The sequence below is a fragment of the Fukomys damarensis genome, unplaced genomic scaffold (genome assembly GCF_012274545.1).
Source record: "Fukomys damarensis isolate Sample0158 unplaced genomic scaffold, DMR_v1.0_HiC HiC_scaffold_23, whole genome shotgun sequence".
Lineage (NCBI taxonomy): Eukaryota > Metazoa > Chordata > Mammalia > Rodentia > Bathyergidae > Fukomys > Fukomys damarensis.
In genome coordinates this window covers 32362929-32388277 of record NW_022900935.1, presented here as the reverse complement: position 1 = coordinate 32388277, position 25349 = coordinate 32362929, and the positions used below count along the sequence as shown (strand labels likewise).

At 50.0% G+C, this 25349-nt stretch overlaps 1 protein-coding gene across 6 annotated transcripts in view; it reads left to right on the top strand.

The window, feature by feature from the left end:
• Positions 1-25349, top strand: part of Ssbp3 (single stranded DNA binding protein 3) — a 121240-nt gene that overhangs the window by 18213 nt on the left and 77678 nt on the right. Inside the window, exon 2 of one of the 6 annotated variants that reach the window (XM_033767778.1) lies at positions 830-902. The exons of 4 other annotated variants lie outside the window; for them this stretch is intronic. In XM_033767778.1, coding sequence (XP_033623669.1) covers positions 830-902 — 73 coding nt within the window. Of the gene's footprint in view, positions 1-829; positions 903-24456; positions 24550-25349 lie in introns of those variants that run through there. One more of the 6 variants, XM_033767777.1, reaches the window with a different exon arrangement.

Sequence of the window (25349 nt, the reverse complement as noted above, 5' to 3'; positions counted from 1 at the left end):
CCTGCCACTAGAATTACTGGCACATTCCAAAACAGCAGCGTGGATGGCAGGAGCAGTGCTTTAATGGGGGTCTGGCCAGGCAGGGTGGGCGGGGAGAGGGAGCTGAGCTCAGGGACCCTCACAGGGGACTTCCCCTTACACAAATCAAGCAAGGTACGTCTGGGTTCACTCTCCTATACACACTCTCCAGCACACCTCGAACAAGCTGAATCCTGGTTATTTTTTAGTCCTTGAGGACTGGCTCTTTAGGAGGACTTTAAGAGGACTCCTTTAGTTGGCCTGGAATCCTTATATTTGGGAGGCCTGGTTAGAGTGGGGTAAGACCCTAATTGCAGTGTCTGTGGCTGGTGTCCTATTTACTGGGTGGATCTTGTGTAGAAGTTTGGGTTTTGCTGCGCCCGTTGGCCTGCTCATTGGCTGGGATAAAGTTATAGGCAGAGGTCCTAGTCTCATTCATCATTCTGTAGATGCTTGGTGGCTGGCACATGAGACTGGCACTGCAGAGAAGAGGTGGGTCACACACTGCCCTTGCCCCAGAGCCTCCTAGTGTATTTGGGGCCCTGAATGCCCGGGCAGGAGAGAGGGGGAGGGAGCGGCCCTGTCAAATGCTCCCCTTCCGGTTAGAGGGAATGCTTCCCCTTTCTGTCAGGGCAGCCAGTCATCTTTTGGCCTTGGGAAAGGAACCAGGCCCTTAGTTTTCCTCCCATCTTTGTCTTTGCTCCAGTCTGTATCCTCTTGTAGTCCCTGGGAAGTAGGTGGCATGACTGAGTGGGGTGCTCTGAAGCCCACCCTCCCTGAGTACTGTGTCTCAGGCTGGGTTTTGTGATAGGTCAGGCCCAGCTCCACAGAGATTTCCAGTGGACCGGCTTCTTGGTCATCTTTCTGGATTTCTCCTCTCAGAGGTGAGTGTTTCTGGGATTTGTGAGGGAGCAGGGTCTGGGATGGAGAGCAGTTTATAGTACTCCCTGGGATTTTGGGTCCTTACTTCCTTTCCTTTTCCCTTTTCCCTTTCCTTTCCTCCTCTCAAGTGGAGTTCTTTGATTGATTGATTGATTTGAGTTCTTGTTTTAAAGCCTTGTTTCCATTTCATAGATGAAAATACTGAGGACCGGAGAGGTCCAGGCATGGCCAAAGTGATTCTGTACACTCCTGGAATTCTAGGATCCCAAGCAAGGACTTGCCCCATTCTACCTTGTTGCTGCTGCACATGTGGCAGGTGTGTGGGAAAGGGCGAGGAGGTGCATCTGCCCTGCAAAAAGTGGAGGTGCCGAAGGCCCCTGGATTGTAAGATGTGCTGGCTTTGGTGCAGGGGAAGAGGATATAAAAAGAATTGAAGTGTTACGTATGTGTACCAACTCCCTATGATGGATGTGATTGTTATGTAGAATAAACATGTACTGATACAAATTAAAAAAATAAAAAAAAGTGCTGGTTTCAGGTTTTCTGGTTCAGAGGCAACAACACTGGGATGTGAGACTATTCTTGGGTGGTTCTGTGGTCACTGCACTCCAAGGTCTGGGTCCAGCTCAGTTTCTAGTCCCTGTGTACTTTGGGGGAGCCATTTCCCTCTTTGTTGCAGTCTCTATAAAATGTAGGAGTTGAATGATCATCCCTGCTTCTCAGGCTCCTCAGTACATGCCTGTGGTTTAAAATATCTTAGCAGCATCTCTGTTCTTCTCAGCCTCCTCTGGGTCCCAGACTAGATTCTCAGTACAAAAGTGGCTTTAGGGTTTATCTAACTGGGGAGCAATCGTCCTGACTCGGGACACCTCTACAAGGGTTTGTCTCCTGGGCCACATGGGAGTCAGACCACATCCAGAGAGCAGCCCCAGTACCCTGCCTGCTTTGGTCGACCTTCCCTGGAGCTCTGAATTCTGAAGGTGGTCAGAATTGATTTGCAACTGTGTGGGCTTCACTGTGCTACTCTGTCACACTCGTTTCCCTTTAGGGAGTGATCTTGAGTTGGAGGCAGGGTAAGTGTGGAAGGTGAGGGTGTATAGGGTCTTAAGAGTGGAAGCCACTCAGTAGAGAAAAGCACAAATCTTCAGGGCCCAGCCTGTGGGGTTGAGCATGTGTATGAATCATGGGGTCCATGGGGAAGGCTGAAGGAAGACCTCTCGGACCTGTAGGATACTAAGGTAGAGGTGACCTTCCTGTTTTTCGCTTTGGTTTGAATTTTGGCTCCACACTCTCCTCACAGAGGCCTGATTTCTGTGGGAGAAATGGGGCTGCCTTCTTGTAATTAGAGAGCTGAGGCCTGGTTCTATGAACAGTAGATAGGAACTATGTACCCAGCCCTAAAAGTTACCCGAGGTCCTCTGAGAAGCACCCTCTGCCTGGCTGGGTTGTGTGGGGGCACTGTCTGTGGAGCCTTCTTATAGACGAGGAAACAGAGGGGCACACAGGGGATGAAGTCTTACAGGGGGCCAGCACCCAAGGCTGGGTCCCCATGGTCAGCTCCCCTTCCCCCCATTGCCTCATGATTCTCCAGAATTGAATTTGCCAGTTACATAATGTTTTGTGGGACAGAATGGGTTTTGTGTTCTGTCATGGAGCCCTACGGGTTTTCTTCTGTTATTAATCATCCTTCAATTTAGAGTAGAGAAAAATGGCAAAGAATTTACCCTCATATTGAAATTTCAGTGTCTGTGACTGAGGTGATAGTTCTCAAATCTTGTTTACTGTTTCTGTGAGCAATAGTACTGAGGACAGTGCTGATCATGGTGGGTGGTCAGAAAGATGAGTGAGAACACAGATGTTAGCAGAGTGAGACCCAAGAGATGGCAGCTACTATGTCTTCTCCTCACTTCATGTTTTATCGCCATAATGCGACACAGCATAGATTATGTTCTACTCTGGAGGTTGGAGGTAAAGGGAAGAGAAAGGAAGGGCTTTGGAGAAAAGATGAAGTCTTGTTGGAAGGTAGGGGCGGACCAATGGGGACAGTTTCTGACAGAAGTTCCCCAGGGATATTTTGTGGAGAAGAAGCTGGGCTTCTTCCATGAGCACTTGAAGAAGCCACTTTAGTTATCAGCCAGGAAGCCTGGAACCATTTGGCTTCTCTGGAGAACGCTACTTGCTAGGGTAACGAGCTAATTCCCTGCTAGGTGAATTAGTTTCCTACAGGTTTCCTCAGGGATGGCTTGCTGGTCCTGAAGTGTTGGGCTTTTTTGGTCCTTTTGTGTATCTTGAGACCTGTCTAGCCTAGCACTAATACAACTTGGAAGACACCTGATGTGTTTGCCCTTTGTAATGCCAGAGCTGTTGCTTTGCTGGGTGCTCACACCATTCCTTAGCTCACCAGCTCCTTCTGCAGCATGAACTTGTGAGGTTTGGATGGTGGAGGTAGAGCAAAGTGCCTATGGAAGGGGCAGGTTGGGCAAGGGGTCCTTCCAAAGTACATGGTGGCCTTTGGGGATTTTTCTACAGCTGGATGTCTCGAAGGCAGTCTCTCATGAGGACTTGGCCAGATATCTGGTCCTTCCCTTAGAGAATCTAAGCTTGGTTTGTTGATCCTTAAGTGAATAAAGATTGTTTCTTTTTTCCTTACAGTACTGGGGATCGAACTCAGGACCTTGCACTTGCAGGGCAGGTACAGTGCCACTGAGCTAAAGCCCCAGCCCAAATAAAGATTGTTTTAAAGGTTTAATTGATCAATTAATTAATTAATTATTTTTTGGTACCGGGGATTGAACTCGGGACCTTGTGCTTGCAAGGCAGACAGTGGAACCACTGAGCTAAATCCCCGGCCCTTAAAAGTTTAATTTAGACTTAGATTACTAGAGCAACACTTTTGAGGTCTATGAATTTTAGCATCTGTGGTCACGACAGTTGACAAGTGACCTTCTTGAGCTTAGCTGTGAATTCCTGCCTGAGAGGCTGATGGGCCCACCTGGCACTCCACCTGGTGCCACAGCTTAGGCTCTGCTTGTTACATACACAGTCTCATTTCTTCATTCCAGTAACCCTGGGAATTGGGTGTAATTGCTGGCATCCTCTCTCGGAGAAAACTTCAGAACTCTTCTATACATGTTCATTTTAGAAAGTAGCAGAAAGAAAGTCACCCCTAATTTCACTGCTGTAACTTTCTGTTAATATTCTAAGGTGTTTTCTCTCCGGTTGTTTTCTTTTTCACTTTTTGCATATTGTGTTCTGGTCAGAATAGTCTCATGATAAAAATATTTAAGAAGCAGTGGAGGCTCTGTTTTCTCTTTCACGGTGTAAACTTTCACAGAATTTTTCTCTGTGTTAGTGTGATTTTCTGAGGCTGTTTGCACAGGATTCTGTTCTTTGCCACCCCTGGGCTGCTGTAGGATGCATCCTTTCAGCTCAGCATCCCAGGCTGGGGCGTCCAGACCAAGCAGAGCCCTTTGTGTCTAAAGTAGTCATTGATTGGAGTGCTAATGAATCAATTAGAAAATTACTTGCTGCTGAGATCCTCAGCCAAACCAGGGTTTTGCAAACGTCTTAGCAAAGCATCTGAAAGCCATACGCGGATAAATCTCTCTTGGCCATGGCCCTCATAAATTGTACCACAGCCTTTCTTGGACCTGTTAATCACTTGAGAAAAAGAGGACCACTTCTGCTTTGCAGGGCTGCCTCGCGCTTGGCATGGTTTCCTAGCTTGTGCCTTGGTTTGTTCCTGTGCTGCTGAGAAAGGAGACCGGAGTTCCTACTAACAGCATCTGTGCTGCACCTTACAAGGAAATCCGTGTGGGGCTGTCCTTGGGTCTTTACCCTGTGTTCCTGCGACAGCCCGTTGGGAGGTGCTGGTCCCGTGATGTCCATTTTTATAGACCGCAGGACTAAGACTCAGAAAGTATGAGCAGTCTGAACTCAGGTTACCATGTAAAGGAGGCAGTGCTGGATGTAGCCTCACATTCCCAGATCACACCATCAGTACCTTTCTCAGTGGAACCCGCCCCCTTGCGATTCTTCGTGGGTTGCATAATTCCAGCTTGGGAGTGGCAGGGGAGAGATATAGCCAGTAGTGACAGAGGTGGTAAAGGCACTTCTGGTTAAATACCCGGGGTTGAGGCTTGGGGCAGAAGGGTTGGAGTGATAGCCAAGGGACCCTGGGAGAGTGAAATAACAGGAGGCTCCAGATGGCCAGGATTTGTGTTGTGCGTTGCAGGACATGTGCCAGGTGTGTTTGAGCCTAAAATGGGAAGGGGTAGAGCACAGGACGGGCAAAAGATGATGAAATTGCTACGAATTCTGTCTGAGTAGGAGCCAGCTCCTGAAAAAGACATAAGCAAGATGATGCTTTGAGTATGTTTTTCTGGCTGCCACACCTGTCTTGTTGGACCACCATCTAGTGTGACCCATGGCACTGCTTGTATGAGTGAGACCAGGGCAGCATGCCTAATCCTTGACTTGTTTCTCCTGAGAAGCCAGCGTGCTTCTCTGAGGACAAAGCCTGGGCTAGGTGTTTGTTGGTCCAAAGAGTTTTGTTTGGAGGCAACTATTGGCCTCCTGTATACTTTGTTTCCCAGCTAGGAGACCAAGACTGCTTTTTTCATTACCTCAGATTCTGTCCATTTTGTCCCCGAAAATGGACAGTGTGTCCAGCAGTTTGGATGTTTCTGTATCTAGCTCTGGGGGCTGTGGATACTTAGCAGTCAGTTTGTTCCTTTAACAGACATTTGAGTGCTTGCCATGTGCCAGAAACTGCTATAGGTGCTGGGACCACAGCAGGGAACATCAAAGATGACAGCCTTTCCTGTCCTCATTGAATGGACAGTGGACATTGTAGTGGATGGTCCAGAGATCTGCTTGGAATTGGAAGAGAGAGCATAGTAACTCTACTCTGTTCTTCTTAGTGGTTTTTCATGTACCCTACTGTGCACTGAGCATTCTGTTTGTCACTGTGTTCCATCCTCAGAAGTGCCACCCATTTTTGCTTCTGAGGATTTACTAGATGCTCAATAATTTCCTTGTTGAATGGTTGAATGGCAGCAGCTAGATTTCTAGCCTACTTGATGTCTCACCCGGACGTCAGGTGTCTCTCCAGTGCCACACCTGTTACTTTGGGGCCATTTTGGGTATTGGGAGTTGAACCCCAGGACCTTCACACTGAGGGACTCCCCTGCCCCCATATTTTGAAGTTCGAGGCAGGATTTTAACTTGCCCGGGCTAGGCTCAAACTTGTGTTCTCTTTGCCAGAGTGCTGGGATTATAAGTGTATGCTACTGTGCCTGGCTCTCTGCCACCGTGTCTGGCTTTTTTTCTTTTTTTTTTTTGTACCAGGGATCGAACTTGGGTCCTTGTGCTTTCGAGGCAGTTGGCAGAACCACTGAGCTAAATCCCCAGCCCACATGTCCGGCTTTTTTGCAGTTGTTTGAGTGTGGGTGAGTACCAGATCTAGGAAGACTGCAACAAGGTCCTGTTCTCGTCTACAACCATCTTTACCACAGTGGGAGGGTTCCTTTGTTTCTGGTAGCTGTTGAGGGGAGAGGAAATTTAGAGGCCACTTATTCCCCGAGTCCCTAGCCTCTGGGCTGAGGCACATTGGTGCTACCCTCTTAGCTGTGCGTGTGGTGGAGAGGGCAACTGGGAAATGCCTACTCACCCCCCCATGACTGTAGATGACCTTAGGCTGGCACAGGTGGGGCAGAGTACAGAACCTTGAGCCCTATCCAGCAGCCAGGCAGCTCCTTGGCTTTCCGCTGTTGACTTGGCCCCACTATGTTCCAGGTATTGGAAATCCAAAACAAACAAACCCAACCCCTGTGTGGCAGCAGGTTAGCTTTCTCTTTGCAGAAGCTCAGAGTACAACAGCTGTGTGGGTTGATGGCTCTCAGGTACTAACCTGTGTGGCTGGCTGTTGGAGTAAAGTTCCACGCAGGCCTCACAGATAAGGGGGAGTTAGAAGCAGGTGACTGGCCATGGGGGACAGGATGGGGTGGGATGGCTTTCTTCACTTTTTGTCTGTCCCCTGACTTTCATTTGACATTTTCATTTTGGACCTTCTTCTTGGCTCTTATGCCAACTCTCTTCTAATTTCCACCCACACCTCTGCTTCCTGTCTGCTTTTCCTAACATCTGGTGCATGGCCTCAGGCTCTCTCTCCTTGGTGTTCTGAGTTGGCAGGCCAGGGGACAGAGTCCACCACCAATAAAGATGACTTGGTGTTGCTGTGACCCACATGGCAACGGGGCTCTGGCCTCTCCCTAACAGTGTTGGTGCACGTCCAAGGTTGGTTGCATAGACGTCAAGGTGCAACTGTCATTTTGGGTCATTTACCCCAAAGCAGGAATAGTGTGGAGAAGGAGAAGGGTGGAAGAGTGTTGAAGCTTAGGAGGAATTCTAGGTGTGTGCTTCTAAGGCTCTGTTAACGAGGTACTGCACACTAGGTGGGTTTAAGCCACTGAAATTCATACTGTCACTGTTCTGGAGGCTGAAGTCTGAGGTCGAGGGCCAGCAGTGCCATGCATTCTTTAAAGTCATAGTCGATGGAACTTGGGACCTTGTACTTGTGAGGCAGGCAGAGGCACCACTGAGCTAAATCCCCAGCCCCTCTTTTTAAGTTTTTTTTTTTTTAAAGAAACTATATTCCATGCTTTTTGGTGTCTTGGAGTTGCTGGAGATATTTGTCATTCTGTGGCTTGTGTTCCTCCAATCTCTGCTCTTGTTATCACATGGCCTTCTCCTTGTACATCTGTGTGCCCAGATTTTCCTCATTTTATAAGGACACCACCATTGGATCAGGGCCCATTCTAATCCAGTGTGGCTTCATTTTAGCTTGATTGCATCTGTAAAGGACCTATTTCCATTATAAGTTCCCATTCACCAGTACTGGGAGTTAGGACTTGAGCATTACCTTTGGGGCCGTAAGTCAACCACAGTATATACAGGATGACAACGTGAGGCCCGTAGTCCAGAGGGCATGGTTAAATTCCTGTCATTAGGACCCTTAAAGATCCTACCCAGCTGGGTGTGATGGTGCTTGCCTATAATCTCAACACTCAGAGGCCAAGGCAGGAGGATCGCAACTCCCAAGTGCAGCCCAGACAATGTAGTGACTTAGACAACATCAAGATTAAAAGTGGGGAAGTGTGAAAGCACTGGGTTCAAACCCCAATGCCCAAGGGTACTCCCTTCTCTCTGAGAAAAGAGGATGGAAAGTGGGTTGGAACCCCTGAGTGGAGAGGTTATTTCAGTGCCTGTCTTAGCCTTGTAAGTGAAGACAGGACGTACATGGTTTTTAAAGTGTGGTTCTTGGTGTGGTCTGTTCCCGGCAGGCTTGGTAGCTAGTAACTGTTTTATTAGAAGGGAAAATACTGTGTAATGTCAACAAGGATGTTTTTTTAATAGAGGCTCCTGTGTCTTTGCTGGGATGAACCTGAGGAAGCCAAGTGTGGGTTGGTGTCTAATGGCTGGGGCCAGCTTACTTTTCTTCCCTCACAGGAGTTTCCCATCTGAGCAGAGAGGACCAAGACCAAGTTTACCCACCACGAGTGAGAGTTCTTCTTAGGACTTTGCATCTGAGAGGAGTTTCTGTGCAGATGATGCGGGTAGGATAGAAAGCATTGCAGCTATTGTGTTGGTGAAAACCATCATAAGAAGTCCAGAGTGTGCATAGCCTTAGAAAGTGGCTGCTGAAAACCGTGTGTGTCAGTGTGCCAGTGGGCCGGAGAGCACTGTCTGCAGGCGGCAGGGTCTCAGGCAGTGGGGGACCTTGTACCACATCTCCATCCTTCATCGTCTCTTCTCTGTTTTCCCTTCCACCCAGAACAGAAGAAAATTAACTGGGCATTTTCTCCAGTTCTGTCCCCTTTACAAGCATATCACCATCCTGGAAGTACCGAGTGTATTTGGAGTCCACCAGTGTAGCTCCCTTTGACAGCCAGCACTGGGGCAGAGCGCGTTTTCATGCTCCTAGGAAACCAACCAGAGAGGAAACAAGAAATGCCTTGAACATATAATTTCCCCTTTCTTTGTCCCCAAATAGATGCCTTCCCTGGGAAGGCTTGGACCGCTCCTTCCCACTTAGGGCCTTCAGGAGCCTACTTGGACAGATTTATTATCCTGAGTCTGACTATGTGCACGAGAGATATTTTCCTGGGTACCTTAGTTTCATGTCTGTATTTATGAAGTTTGCAGGGATATAGGTTCGTGCTGAAGGAAGTTAGCTAATGAACATAAACCTCTGGTAACTCCGCTACCCAGAGATTAGTGTTGTTCATACCCTGGTAGACATCTTGTTGGTGCGACCTTTTTCTAAACATCTCTTTGACCTTAGGGGTCAGGTCCGGAGGGTGGCATTGGTCTGCTTGTTAATCAGGGGCACGTGTCGGTCAAGCTCCTGACCCTCCTGTGCTTCCTCAGTTTCCAGGTGTCTGGCTCTCTGCCACCATCTCTCCTTTGTCCTCTGGTTTTCGTGGAGACTCTGGGAGGGCAGACCACCCTTTTCCTCAGTTTGCGGACTTGTGTGATCTCTTCACAAATACTAGAGACTTCTGTCCACTCAGGGTGCCCCTCAGGCCTCACTGCCGGCTCTCCCAGGCTGTCCTCCGTCAGAAGCTGTAATTGGTATTGTCTGTTTCTTTCCGTTGGAGTGAGGAGGTAGAGCGTAATCTTTGCTCTGAGTCCCAGAGTCCAGGCCTGGTGTACAGGAGTCACAAGACAGTGTGTGTGGAGCAGACAAGGTCATGCAGAGCTGTGCCTTTAACTGCAGATCCCCAAGACAGGAGGTCCCTTGCCCCTTCTCCAGACATTGCACGAGATTTGGGTCCATTCTCAGGCCCGTTAGAGGCAGGCGTGCTCCCCAGCCTTGGAGTGGCCCGGACAGCTCACATGGACTCTCAGTGTCCTTTTTACCTTCTGCGGGACAGCTGCAGTGAGTCACCCTAGGGTGCTGTTGTAAGGACAGTGATGGTTACAGTCGTGGCTCACATCCACTGAGCTCCTCTGGTGGTGTTTGCCCAGGTGTCACTGTGCCCCGCCCCCTTTCTAGGTCAGCATGAATCTCACATGGGAGCCAGGATGGGCACCTGGGCAGTGTGGCTTCAGCACGTGTGCCCAGCCTTTGACATACAGCAGGGAACCTACCAGGCGCTTGGGTAATGGTGATGGCAGCAGAGTTTGGTCACACCCTCCCTCTCCCTGGGCCTGCACCTGTCCTAAGTGTCGCCTCGTGAAGGATCTGGCTCCAGACAGCTCGCAGGCAGGTGGAGGCGAGCAAAGATCCGCCACTCCTGGGAAAGGTGTAAAATCCTGTTCCTGAAAACCGGCCGGTTCTCAAAGTGTCCCGGCTGGTGTGTTTTGCTAGTCACGAAACATGATCCATGTGTTGTATTTTAGGACTCCCCATCTGTCGCTTCGGGAAGTGTTTTCCCTTGAGGGGGCTGCAAGCCTGCCAGCTCACCAGGAGGAGGGGTAGGCGGGGCAGGGGGTCTGTGATGGGTGATCTCAGGCGCTGGGTTGTAGGAGACTCAGGTTAGGTTCCCACCCAGGGCGTGCCAGGTCCCTTTTCCTTCCCATAACTTAATTTGTAGACAGAGCTCCACTTCTGGTTAAGGAGACTGAGGTGCAGAAAGGTTACACATGTTTCTCGTCCAGGGTTTCAAGGCTGCTAAGGGGCTGAGCAGCTGAGATTTGAAGGTGTCTTGAGACAGTCTGAGCTTCTTTCCCAGTTTGGCCTGTCCCTTTTATTTTATTCCACCTGCAATAGGGCAAGGTGGGTGTGGGAGGGGTAGAGCTGAGCTGTAATCCTTGCTCTGAGCCCACTTTATGGGGAGCCTGTCCTGGCCCCCACCTGGGGCCACCACTGGTAGCAGAGGGGGAAGCAAAGAAGCCTATTGATCCACAGTCCTCCCAGGGCAGGAGGCCGCAGCAAATTCAAGGCCCTTTTTAAAAATGTATTAACCTGACCGTAAGCAGGCCCCAGTTTAAAAATAAATAAAAATTAGACGAGCAAGACAAGTGTGTGGGGGGTGGGGTAGGGCGGGGAGCAGAACCTTAGGAAAACTGGAAGGGCTTTTGAGGAAGATTGGTTTCAAAGTACTTCCAGCCCCCACCCCGTGCCAAGCCTGGGTTCTAGAGCCCCTGGCAACTCTGCTGCCCTTTCTAGCTCCCTGGGCCATCAGTACTTCTCTTGGCTTAGCCTGTGCAGGGAAACTGTACCCAAATCATGAGGGTTGGGTATGGGGTGACCTCACTGGGGTGCAGTGACTGAGCTGAATGCCTGCCTTGCCAGGCCCATCCTTGGGCAGTGTGGTCTCAGTCTTTGCCCTCTAGCCACATCTGTCTCTTGGTCTCCATGCCAGGTGCCTACCTGTGTACACACTGTCCCCTCTACCCGGAAGTTGCTTCCCTCTCTCCCTGTCCCTGCCGTCCAGGCCAGTACCTGCTTATCCCTCATATCTGAGCTTAGGGTGCTTCCTGGGGAGCCTGTCCCATCCCCCAGCTCCCAGGATTTCTCTTTCTGTGGCTCTTACCACAGGCATAATAAAAGAATTAACTTAGATTTTACAACAGCAGCAGCGGTTAAACTCCAAGACGGGTTAGCCTCCCCTGTCCTGGCTATACTTTGTATTGTGTGCTGTTGGCTAAATAACCACTGCCCAGCATCTACCCCCACCCCCGAGTCCTTAGGGTGCAGTTTGGGTGCAGGTGGAGGGAATAACATTGTAATCAGAATTTGCTGTGTTGCCCTAGTGTTTCTTAAACTGTGGGCACACTGTAAGGCAGGGTGCAGTCTCAGAGCGGGGTCCCTCACCCTCCAAAGGAGATTTTGCCAACAGCCCAGAGGCCAGGTACTGCACTTCCCATGGCAGGGTGGGGTGAGGGACAGTCCCGCTTCCTGGTTGGCTGTGGTGGGGAGGACTCTCTGTGTCTCCTTAGCTTGTGGAGTTGTAGCCACTCCTAGGTGCCTCCATTGCCTCCTGCTGTCTGGACTGAGGTCCACGGAGCCACCCCTCCTCCCCATCTGGTGTTGCCTTCTGTTTCTTCTCTTCCTGCCTCTGCAAGGAGTCTTTTCTTACCATTGCCAGTCTCCTGGGAAGCCATTGGGGATCCCAAAAAGGCAGTGAGGGTGGCAAAGCAAAATTTGCATTATTTGGAGAGTAACTTTCCATCCTTTGTGGCTAAAAATAATGTATTTGCTTCTCCTCGCTGCATGTGAGTTTTCTCTTGGGATTTCACCACTTGCCCTCTGCCCCCACCCTTTCGGCAGGCATGGGGAGTCCCACGAGGCAGGACATCCCCCTGGAGAGCAGCCCCTAGCCCCTGTGAGGAAGCAGCCCTGGTCCTCTGTGGCTTCAGGCAGAGCAGTGGTGACTTTGGCACACATGGGGACGCTGACTCCCTTTGCAAATATGACTGTGGCCAAAAAGGCAGGACACTTTCAGAGGACTTTCTTTGTACAGGCTGTTTCTTTTTGATATCTAGAATGCAGAGAGGCAAGGGAGATAACATTAGTGTGTTCAGTTAATTTTGTAAATATTGACCCAGAAGAAGTTTTATGCCAAGTCACATGACAGGGACCGAGAGCTTACTAAAAAGCCACATGACACAGTCTATCCTTGAGGCTGGGGAGAGAGGGATGTAAGTGTCAAGGCAAGCAGGACCCAGAGCCACGGGCTCAAACCACCCTTCATGACAAGCATCCAAGATGCCATGTTTTATTTTCTCCCCCTTTTAAGGCACTTGAGGTTTTTCTCTTCTAGGAATGTTGCTTTTTCTTGATTGCTTACTATGTGCTAGGACTGGGTTAATCTTTTGCTGCTTGCACTTATTTCATGAGCTCTATAAAAGTAACTGCTATCATTCCTATTTTCCAGATGGTGAAACTGAGGCCTAAAAAGGTTAACTAACTGGCCCAGAGCCCCACATCTAAAATGTTGCAGCCTGGATTCAAATCTAAGCAGATTAATTCCAGAGCTCATACCCTAACCTCCTGCCCTGTAGAGATGTCCACACTGAGAGTGTGAGACTGCTGAGAATCCACTCTTGGCCCAGCATGATCCTACAGAGGTGCTTTCTCTTAAAAGAGTCTTTACTATGTTTTCCATGTAGTCTACTTCATGTTTGTAGAAACGGGGATGGTGGTGGTGATAAAAATCCCTTTCTTCTTCCCCATTTCCTTTTTTTTTTTTTTTTTCCCACAAACAGCACCAGTTGGTGATAGGTGAAGTGGTTTGTTCTCTTGTAGAGGCTGGATTTGAGGCATGTTGTCTTTTTTTCCCCTTTTCTTAAGATGGAATCTTTCTGCATTGCCCAGGCTGGTCTCAAACTCGTGGGCTCAGATGACCCTCTTTCTGCCTGCTGCCTCTGGAATAGCTGTAACTATCTACTGATATTAAAACCATATTGCATTAATCCACAGCCTTTGCTGTAAACTGGAAAGTGTTGATGAAATGAAAAGCATGTGAGAATAGGTATGTGTTTGGAATACTCCCTTGTAACTTGGACCACAGCCATCCTATTTGGGTATTTCTTGCACCATTGTCACGATTTGGTTTCAGGTGCCTGTTAAAAATTATGGTAATTGAAATGTAATTTGGAATCCCCTGTTGGCTTACAGCAGCTGGTCCAGATGTAGGAGGCTGGGGCTGTCCATGCCGGAACAAGTTAAGGCTTGTTAGGGGTGTCACTTTGTCCTGCCCTTTGTGTTGCTGGGGAGCAGAGTGGGGCTAAAGAGATACAGGAGCTATTTTTACATTGTTCATGTCATGTTCAGAATTACTGGATGTTTGTGGTTGGGTCCCTGTTTGGCCTCAGCCCCTTCGGTCTGTATGGAAACTTGAGCTCATACCCCTAGGGTATACTTACTGCTGTAAAGGCAGAGGGACCCAAACTACCATGCAGTCACCCTGATCATTTGGAGTTATCTTTTTTTTGTTTGTTTTTGTTTGGTACTGGGGATCAAACTTGGGCCCTTGTACTTTTGAGGCAGGTGGTGGCACCACTGAGCTAAGTCCCTGGCCCTGGAGTTATCCTTTTAGGGCTTAGATTCTCCAAGGCTCTTCGGGATGCTCCTGCAGGTGGGAATTCAAGGGATGGGGTGTGCATAGGCAAGAGGCCCTGTGCTCATTCTCATCTTTACTTGTTCAACGTATAGATTTTCAGTTTGAGACACTTGGTAGATCTTTTCTCAGGTATTTGCAGCGTGAAGTCGAATGAGGTATTGTCCCTCAAGGATTTTATAATCTGGGGAAATGGAATAAGAAACTTTTAAGTTGATTATGTGCAAGCCAGATGTATGTGCCAGGCTCAGTAGGAGGTGTTGGTGGTACAGAGCTGGCTGTAGGAGGGGTGCAGGGGCTATGGGAATGCAGAAGAAGGGCGTGGGTCACATGGGCTGGTTGAGGTGGTTCCTGGAGGTGGTGCTGAGTAATGGGCTTCAAGTACAGTGAAGTATGTATGGTGGACCCTTGCGTTATGACCCTCGAGTTATATATGAACAACTTGAGTTATGACTGGAATTTTAGTTTTTAACTTAAGACCAGTCTGTTGTTGTTTTGTTTTTTTTTTTTTTTTTGGTTTTTTTGAGACAGGGTCTCACTATGTACTTGAGACTGACCTGGAACTCACTATGTAGCGCAGGCTGGTCTCAAGCTCACAGCAATCCTCCTGCCTCAGCCTCCCAAGTGCTAGGATTACAGGCATGTGCCACCATGCCCAGCTACAACCGGAGTCTTGAGTTACAACTCAAATGCTAGCCATTTGTGATTCCAAGTGGTCCAAATATTGTTAAATACAAATTTAACCCTTAAAGAGCTCTGGAAGGAACATGATAACATCCTTTCCTGTGTGGCGTTACCTGAGAAATCCGGGGCCAGTGTCTCTAAGGACACTTGAGATCTGCCCGTATATAGGAGACAGACTTTGAAGGCTGTGTAGAGGAGCTTCAATTGACCAACTTGAGTTACAACCAACCCTCGGGAATGAGTTGAGTTTGTTAAGTCAGAGTCTGCTCTGTGGTCTAGTGGTGCTTCTCAGTGGCAGAGTATTTGCCTAGCATGTGCAAAGTCCTGGGTTCAATCCTTGGCACTGCCAAAGAACAAAAAAGATATTAAGTATATACTTCAGGGTTATTGGTTGTTGAGCTTTATTTGAATACATACATACAGTATAGGTGGTTGTAGTCATATCCATTTCATTACTCAGTTGGCGTCCTGGGATTTCACGTTTATATCCAAAGAGCTCACTGTCTCTGAAAAGTCTAAGAAAATGCTTTGTGCAGCTCAGCCCTTGGTGCTTGCAGAGGTCAGAGACCAGAGCAGCTGTGGCTGTGGCACCAAAACCTGCACATCAAGCCCTTGTCCTTCTTCCTCTTGACAGACCAGGCCGCAGTGGGTTATTGCAAAGCACGAGTTAAAGAAGCCAAGTCCCCCACAGTGGAGTGCTGGCTGGGATGGGCACTGCAGGACTGGCGGGGTGGAGCAGGGCGTGTGGCCTAGTGATGGTGGCTGGCAGCTCTGTTAGGGCTGAGGGCTAAGAGCACACAGGAGCTGAAACAAAGTGGAAGGCCAAGAAGCAGAGCATTTTGCCCAAAATTGCAGAGCGTGGTTGTCGGAGGCTGGTTTTGAGAAGGGACTCACATGCTCTTTAGTCAAAATACTAGCCCAGTGCACTTGCATGCTCAAATTCATCCTGCAAATACTCTGCTCCCATCTCTCCTCCTTGGCCATGCTCTGGGCAAGGTGTAGAATTCAGTGCAGCCCTGCCTGTAGAGTGGTGGACTGTGTAGGGTGGTCACTGCACAGGTTCGCCTTCTGGGACCCTATGCCTGGAGCTGGTGTGTCCTTACCACCTTGTGAGCCATGCAGCATGTCTGGCCCTGTCCTTGGCATAGGATTATTTGCAGTAAGTATTCCAAATGTCAAGGTCCCCTCGACTTGAGCTGAGCAGACAAAACAAAATGGCAGGCAGATTAGAAGGGGCTTGAGGAGCCTTTTAGGATTTGGAAATCTTACTTTGTTGACTTTGGAAAGCTGCTGAACCAGGCCCATCTGTACAGAAGCAGGGGCATCTGCTCAGTACCCATTCGCTCTGTGGGCTCGGAGCTCTGGATGCCGCTGGCTCTTTCCTTCCCACTCTTGCGTGTGTGGGAGCCAGGGTGCCCCCAGCCTGGGCAGGACTTGAACCCAGGGCTTTCTCATTAGTGTTATGGGAGAAGGAGGGAGAGGTGGTGCTTCAGGAGGGGTTCAGGTGGGTCTCTCGAGGTCAACACCTGTTGAATCTAGTCTCATATTTGACCTGACTATTGCAAAGAGCCAGTAGACAAAAGGAAAGAAGATGGCCTGATGTATCATAGGTCTCTCTGGAATGGATCATGAAAGAAGTAAGCTAGGGCTCACCAAAGACACAGAAGTCTTGGCTAAGAACCTGGAGGTGGTAGTGCTACGAGAACCTTAGAGATAGAAGGTCCTGTTTATTTCCTGCTTTCTACAGACATAGTAGCTGAAGCTCAGAGAGGTTAAGGAATCTGTCCAGAGCCACACAGGAAGTAGTATAGTTGGAATTTGAGCCTGTCTCTCTGGCTCCAGTGCCCATACTTGTCCTGTGACATCATACTGGCTTCTGCTCTCAGTCTTCTCTTCTTGTGAGACTCATTTCTCCTGTTCTCCCCTCCCGTTTCCTTTTCCTGCCTGGATTCCCCAGGAATCCCTCTGGGTGCTGCCTCATCCAGCCTGGGAGAAGCTGGAAGAGCTGAGCTGAACTTCTGAGTAAGAACCTGAAGCTGGCCCCTTTCTGCTCCTGTAACACCTTTCAAGGGGGCATCTATCTCTTGAGGACAGGCAGAGAATAGCCTCCTGCCTTGCTGGGCCTCTCAGGCTCCTTGGAAAGTCATGGAATTGACATAGTTGGGCTCTGTTTTGAAACTCTGCAGCTGGCAGCAGTCAAGTTGCAGGGCGTGCAGGATACAGTCCTACTCCAGCCCTAACTCCGCCTGTCCCCAGCAGCCACACTGCGCCAGAATCCACACATCTTCTTGACGCAGTCCACAGCCTGGAGGGCAGAAGGTGCTTTTGCCTTTTCTCTCTCCCTTCTCTTTGCACACTTCTGGACAAGTGCCTTCTGTTCCCTGTCCTAGACACATTCACAGAATGCAGAACTCTGTGTTGATGTTGCCATAAGAGGAGGAGTATAGTGGAGCCCTTGGGTGGGGGGCTGTTTATTGCAGCAGCTTGCACATGTGGTTTTACTCCGAAAGCAAGGTTCTCTCTCCTCTCTCCTCTCTCTCTCTCTCTCTCTCTCTCTCTCTCTCTCTCTAGGACTCTGGTAACAAGAGCTGTCCCTTGTGCCTGGGTGGTGCATAAACAAAGGGCAGCGCTGGCCAGGGCTCTCACAGCTGTGGCTGTCACCGTCTCAATCCTGAGTGTGTAGCTTCTCCAGACCCCAGCCTTCCTAGGTGATGGCAGTGCTTCCATTTCAGCCTCTGCAAGGGTTGGGCCGGCGCTGATTAGCAGATCTCCTGTTCCCATTTCCAGACCCAAAACAACAGGATGAATTTTAATAGGCATAAATGTAAAAGTCCTATGTGTGAGTTCAAAAAATCAGCTTCACAGGCACAGGATGAGGAAGTCACATTAACAGCGAGTGAGAAAGCAGCCCTCAGGTTCACCTGACATTCACTTCGCTGTGTGCCAGCAGTTGGCTTGCCACACAAGCGTCCCATCCACAAGCAGAAAGACGACGCTGTTATTTTGTTAACAATGAATAAGAATAGCGAGGTGCTTTACATATATTATCCCTCCACCTTAAAACCATCTCTGAGATGGGTCACGTGACTGTCCTTTTTTGCGGGGAGCAGAACTTGCCTTGTGTTACATTGCAGGAAAGGGGCAGAACCAGCTAAAACCCAGGGCCCTCTTAGAGCCTCTACCATCTGAACTGAACTAGAGCGTCAGTTCTGGGTGAGGAGATACCAGAGGAAATGCCAGTGTTTAGCCTGGTGCAGTTCTCATAGTATCTGCCATTTGTACAGCCCTGGCTGTGTGCCAGGCACCATTCCGACCAGCTGATAGAGGCCAGCTCCATTGTTGAGATGAGGAAACCGAGGCATGGTGAGGTTAAGTTTTCCAAGATGATAAGCTTGTGGGTGGCATAGATAGGATTCAAACCTGGAGAGCATGGCTGAGAGTTAATTACCAGTCTGCCCAGGGTGGAAAGAAGTCTGACCGTGCTCTTTGGCAGGACAGTGGTAGTAGTCCTGTTTGGACAAGCTAGACCACAGCCTTTGGCTTTTTACCCATGTGGACCCCAACTGGCCATGAATATGGGCTCCTTGAGTAAGGCAATGAGCTCCTGTTGCCAGGTGATGTCCCATAGAGGAAAAGCTGGGAGAGCCTCCCAAAAGTCCAGTAGTAGGATAGCCCTTTCTGTGCATGGCATGAGGTCTCCAGGGTCCTCCGAGTCACTGGCTGGCTCCCAGGGCTTTGTTGAGGACAAGGCCAGCTTTCCTGGACCTCCCTCACCTCCAGGCCCTGATGTGTTTGGCAGTGATGGTCCCTGCAGGCCACTGCAGGGGAAGTGACTGGGCAGTTCGCTGCGTCCAGCCTGGCCCTATTAGGAAGTCCTGGTTGTCAGGCCCCACAGAATTGCTGACAGCGGCACTGGGGAACAATGCTGCGTAGGAGGAGGCCTGTCTGTGTGTTTGCTCGCCTCCTGACCTGAGTGCTCTGGATTTTTGTGGGTGCTCAGCCTGTGCGTGACTCCCACTCATGAAGCTGCTGCTTTGGCTGTGGGGCAGGGGAGCAAGTTGGCCAGGTTTTGGTCTTTCTCCCCATGCCAGGGCAGGTGGGGAGGAGGGGGCTTAGCCCTGTGTGGCTTTTTGAAGCTGTTGCCAAGAAGCCTTGGGAGCTATCACTTCCCAGCCCCAGGTTGAACGTGGAGGCCTGGAGAGGTGGAGTGACCCTGCCAGAGGCCACCAGACCAGCATATACAGCTGAGCCAATAATCAGGCCCTGATAACTTGAAATGGAGACGACCCTTTCATCTTACAGATGAGGAAGGAAGGCTCAGAGTGGCAGCTCAGCCCAGCCAAGGCCTCTCAGGTTGTCCATTGGAGAGCCAGGACTAGAGCTGAGAAGCCCTCCCCCAGGCCCCTCCACTCTGTTTCCTCGTGTCTCATTTCTGTTGCTGCTTCTCCTGCTGAGGTGATGCAAGTAACCGTGACTGCCACGTAGGTGTCTTTTCACCTGCTGCTCCCACCACCCTCTGTGATCGCCAGTGTCTGATTATCCCAGTTACCTTTTGTCTCCCAGGAGCTGGCAGCAGCGGCTGGAGTGGAGGGGAAGGAGCACAGCTTGGCGAGGCAGCCTTGGGATCCAGTCCCAGCTCTTCTGCCCATGAGCCGTGTGATCTTGTGTGGGCCATTTAGTCTTTCCCAGTCCCAGTTTCTCACCAGGGAGCTGGGAGGGTTTGGATGTGATGGCCTCCAGAAGCCATCCAGCTCTGCAAGCCTGTGGCTGGTGCTTTCCGTGAAGGGCAGGAGGACCACATGGAGCTGTGGTTGGAAGCCCTCAGCGAGGGCAGGTGGTGTGGCCTCTGGGGAAGGAGCCCACTGTTGGGGGTTGAGGCATGCGCCCACAACTCTGGCTTCATCAGAGAGCATACATATGCGACCTGAGCAAGGGACCCCACTGTCCTCGGTCCCTGCTCTGCTGCTGCTTTCTCTGCCCCTGTGCTGCAGGCACAGGCTGTGCTCTTCCTTGGTGGCCCTGCCAGGGTTGAAAGGTTGGTGGTGGGTGTGTGAGCAGACCCGCCTGGCCAGCTGATTGGCACAGCCTTGGACAGGATGACAGCTGGGCACAGGCAAGTGCCAAACCCTGTGTTTTAACCTCCTTTGGATTGGACACTATTCCTGTCATTAGTTCAAGGAGACCCTGCTGGTTAGTTATATCACAGGTGTGGGACTACAGAGGCGTCGAAGCAAAACCCGAAGCCTTTGGCCTCAGCCATGTCTTCAGTGCTGTTGTTGTGTTGGCTGTTGACCTGGTTTTCATTCTTTGGTTTTTGGCTTGGCTGGGAGGTTGCACTGTTTTCTGAACTAATCCTGTTTTGTGTAACCTGAACCCAAGTATCTGGACATGAAGGGTGAGCTTTTTTCTCCTCCTTCTTACTACAGACTATCTCATGCCTAGCATCTGGAATTGATCGGGCATCTGGTTTGAAGAGTGTGTGCATGTGTGTGTTCACTTCTGTAGTGTAAAGTGTCCGTATTCAGATAATATGCCTTTGTCTCCCCAGCCAGGCATGTAGCTGTGTTGCTTTCTGTGTAGTGATCTTACATGTGGAGGTTATTATGTTGGGACATAAGCTTATGTGGTGTATGCTTGTATAAACTTCAGTTTCTACTTAGGATGCAGAAAATTTCAAGGGCTTCATGGTTATAAAGCCTTTGCAGTGATGGATGTTAATGTATTTTTCTTTACAAAGTTTAATAAACCATTTAATAGTGCCATCAGTGACTGTAATTAGCCATTACCCCATTATTTTCAGGCTCTGTGGTAGCAGGCATCACAGTACCTGTGTTCCCCACCCCTTGGAGAGGTGTTCCTCCCTCAACCACAGGTGCCCAGGGAGGCTGCTGTATCTCAGGGTGGCCTGTGTGGGTGAACTGTTCACGTTTCCCATGCCTGCTTTGGGCATGGGTGAGACCTGTCCTTGGTGATTTCAGGTGGTTGTGTCCTGGAGAGTTAGCTCTGAAAGATATTTTTGTCTGCACAGGTTGGAGCTGTTGTCAGTTGTGCTGAGGTTTGGGCTGTGTCGGCAGGTACAGCCTGTGGTCTCACCTGGGATGACAGGCAGAGAGCACCACTTGTGTCATTCATTCATATCTGGAAGAGAATGGCCAGGGGGACCTGAGAGAGAATCACAGGGAAAAGATGACGAATGATGGCAGAGCGGGGTCGTCCTGGCTTCTCTTTGTCCCAAGAGACAGCTGGATGGCTGATTCAGAGAAGCATTTTAGACCCAGAGCCAGGAATGTGGTAGCACCGAGGGGAGATGAACTGGAATAGATGGCCTTGAGGAAGCAGATGGAGTTGGGCTGCCAGGCTGGCTGAGTCTGTGGGGATGCTACCTGCTCCTCTCTGAACTGCATGCTGCCTTTGGTTACAGGGGGCTGACCGCACCTCCCTCCTGGCCCCCACTGGTCCCCACTTGTCCTGCTACCAGTGTCCCTTGGGCTTCCCCTCCATGGAGCTGGCAGTTATTTATTGATTTTTCAGTCAGCATGCTGGGGCAGCAGATGGAGGCCTGGATTGTCTGGGATGTATGGGCCCCTTAGTGTATATTGGAGGCTCTTCTGCTAGCAGTGGGACTTTGGACTAAAATCTACCCCCAAAGCAACCCGTTGCCCCTGTGCCTCCCCATCCCAGCCCTCGCAGCCTAATGTGAATTGTGAGGTGAGGAGGACAACCAACCAGAGCCGACCCCTCCCCCGGTTCTCTGGGAGGGGTGCAGCTAGGGTAGCTGTTTTGTGTTGAGCCATTTGCTACCATGGCATCCAGAGTCCTGGGAAGCTGGGGGCTCCTGGCCTGGTGTTATGTATCTTGGAACAATTGAACTGGGGGCTGGATCCCTGAGCTAGATAGGGGGTTGGCCTTTTCTAGTGACCCCTTGCAGAGGCAGGGGTCTCTTTGAGGCTTGCTCAGCTGCCCTTGTAGTCCAGGGCCCTGGCAGGAGGCAGAGGCTGCCAAGGGCCCTGTGTGGGTATCAGCTCCAGCCTAGCTGGCCTTCCTGCCAACTCCTAAAACATAACTCAGTGTTGATTGTTCAGGAGGCTGAGACTGTCATACACTGTAATCCTTGCTCGTGGCAGGCTTGCTCCTTGAAGGAAGAGGGAAGTGGTTTTTGTCCCTGATCTAACATGCCTTTAAAAATGCACCTTGATTTAAGATTCAGCTTTTTGCAGCATATTTTAAAATGTCAGAAAGATAAATATGCAGCCTTCTTAATGTGTCTGCCTTGAACAGCCCTTTAAAAAAGTGTATCATTCATCCTCAGGGTCACAGGCTGTTCAGCTCTCTCTCCTCCTCCCTCCGCCTGTGATGGTCTAGCTGCATCTCTTCCAGAGGGGACTGTGTGTGGTGACAAAGGATAGGCTAGGGAGCAGTGGTAAACTGCCTTCCTCCCAGAGCCCAGCAGATGTGTTTGTTCCTCCAGTTCTCAGGCTGGTGAAGCTGTACAAAGAATTCCTAGAACTTCCTTGTTGGACCTGGGGCACAGGCCCTGGCTGCTAGTAACTTCCACCTTACATAGCCTTCTTTTTGGCCTGAAAACCCACCTGCCAGAGAATCAGAAGAAGGAAGTTCCTGGTCTCTGAGGCAGACAAGCACCAGATCCCTGTTCTGGTATAGCAGGAAGGAGACCGGTGAGGGGCACCTATGTGCTTGTGGGGTGCCTTTGCCCAGTGCTCCATTTCTACAGTTGGGGGAGCAGCCTCTTCTAAGCTAAGCTAAGATCAGTGGGTGTTGGGCCCCAGGTGAGGGAGATGCCACTGGAGGGTGAGCTTATTATTACTGTGTGTGGCTTTTATAAAGATACCTGGCAACCTACTGATTTTCTCCTAAGAGAAGTTGGAGGAACCCCAGAGTTTTTACAAGGGGAGTGAAGATGTCAAAACACTGCTGCCCCAGTTAAGGAATTTAGAATCCCTGGAGGATAGAGTAATGTCCTGCTGGAGGGCAAGCTACAAACAAGCCAGCTTCTGGTTGGAGGAGGTGTTCTACACAATCAGGCCTGGGAGCTGTTGCTCTTGCCCACAGGAAGAGGAGTCTCAGAGAGGACAGTGACTCTGTCAAGGTCACACGGAATATGATCTTTGAGCCAGGACCCCCCCTTTCTCTTGGGCAGAAGCTTATTGTCTTCTCCATCTACCTCAGGTGGGCCGTGCTGTTGACTCAGGGTTCTGACCGTAGCATGTGAGCCAGGCTCTAGCAGACAGCTGGGTCATGCAGGGCTACCTGTCCTATTCTAGATATGGTAGTCTTATCTTTGGCAACTTGTGAACACTGGAAGACACAGTCCTTATCTGCACTCATTATTTCCCATCTAGACCCTGTGGCCCACAGGGGGAGAGAGAGAGAGGTGGGGACATCTTTGAATGGGATCTGCCTGGGTAGGAGGTCAAGAAAAAGCCCCTGTTCTTCTGCTACCTCTAAGTCGCCCTTCTCCTAAAAACCATTTTGAAGGATCATAACATTTATCATGAGCTTTATTATGGGAGGCTTCTTTGTGTTTAAAAATAAATACTGGCTTACAGAACTATATTTGGTGTATGGAAGTCGTTTGCATGTAAATGTGGGTAAAGGACAATTGCTTTATTTCAGATGCTTAGGGAGCCCCAGCTAGAGAAGGTATGAGGTGGGGCAGGCAAGGATTCCAGGTCTGCCTGGCCCAGGGCAGGTGAGTCGTAGCCTTCGGCCTTGTTGGATCTGTCAGCCTTTTCTCCAGGGACAATTGCAAAACAGGACAACTGGTACTTAAAAATTCATAGAAAATATTTCTTATCACAACGTTATAATTATTATGACTCAGAAAAGTAGAATTGCCGCTCTGCCTGTCTGCCTTCACTTGCGTTGCCTACCCGGGTCCCCAGCAGCAGCTGCAGAATCTTTGGGAAAGAAAGAAGGGAGGGAAGGAGAGTGGAAGGGGGGAGGAGATAGATAGATATCCAGGGCAATGCTTTATTTATGTTAACGGCTACATTTGACTTGAAAATTCTGTCCCCTGAGCCTGGAGGTCAGCACATTATGGAGTGATTGATGGCTGTCAGGAGCAGGCAGGGCGGCAGATTGCAGAGGGGGAAGTGGACAGATGATGCCATGGCTTTCAGGGGCTTAGCAGACTCCAGGCCTTGAAAGGAACACAGTGGAAAACAAAAGCAGATGGAGAACCCTACTTTGGCCTCCTTTTTCTTTCTTTTTGCTTCCCTTTTCTGTTGAACATGAAGAAGTGTGGGGGAGGGGCACTCATGCCCCAGAGACCCCCAAATCCTATCACTTTTGGGTGTGACGTGGGGAAGAGATGACTGGTCCAGGATGAGGCCACTCGCAAGCCCCTGAAATCTTTGTGTGGAAACCAGGAGGCCCTGTCTTTCCTCAATTGCTCTGGAATTGAGGAAAATATATCTTGGGCACACTCCGTCTTTCCCTTGGCCCCACTGCCAAGGCCCACAAACCAAACACCACCAACTTTGGGCTCCCCTGGAAAACTGTCCCCGCCTCAAGGATCGGGCTACTTAGGATTGGGTTTCCAACAGGCTTTCTGGCTAATTCTTGTGTATGTTCGGTGGTGGAAACAAATGGCTTCTGACCCACAGACCTGTTTACAGATGAAGAGACATGGAAATGATGGGAGAGCTTTGAATTTTAAACATTAGCTAATGAAATTGCAGATGAAGGCACTGGGCGGGCCACCTGTGTATTCACAGGAAGTATGCACTGGAGGCAGGGCGCACAGGGTTGGCCGGCGAGGGAGGCAGTCAGATCTGCTGGCTTGTGGGCTCCACAGATGGTTCTGGTGCCTGTTCCTGTGCCAGGAGCTGCAGAGAACAAGGGCTTTGAGGCTCACCAGAGCGTCCCAGCCTGGGTAAAGTGAATGCAGCGTAGGGGGCTGTGGTTGGGTGCTGTGGGGGCGAGAGCAAGTCTGGTATCTGCAGAGTGGAGGTGAGAGTAGTCAGAGGCTCAGAAAGAAAGGGGCTGAAACGGGGCAGGGAAGTGAGAGGAATTCTGGGCAGATGCTGGTGCCCTGGTGTCCTGGATAACCAGGAGGTGAGGCTGGAGCTGTGTTGTCTCCAGAGTGGGCAGGACAGGATGGCTGAGGCTGGAATTTGTCATTTCCTCTGCCTCCCCACTCATTGCTGTGCCATGTGCACTGTGTCAGAGATGGGACTGGCTGTTCATTCATCCGCTAATTGTTTTGATAAGAGACTCTAATTATCCACTGCGATCATCAGATTACCCTGAACTCCAGGAGGGAGGCTTGAGAGTTTGAGCTGCCACCACAGGCATCACTGTCCCCTTGGAAAGGGCCCTGCTTCTAGTACCACACCCAGTCGGGCCAGGCACTCACAAAGCCTTCACAGGAAGGTGCCACAAGCTGCCCGGGGAGGGCCCTACCTGCGAAATCCACTGGAGAACACAGTTCCCTATGGCAAGCAGGATATTCCTTTGATCATCTTTGTCCCACTGTGTTAAGTCTACAGATAAGAGGTTTGGTTCTAGGGATTTCAGAATGAGGAGAGAACCAGAGGGGGGAAAAAAAACCCAGCAACATCTCTAATGATTTGACGCCAGCCATCAAGACAAATTCAGGTGCCTTTTTAGACTGTCTAATTAAGTTCTACTTAACTGTGATCTTGGTTTAAAAAAAAAAAAAAAAAAAAAAAA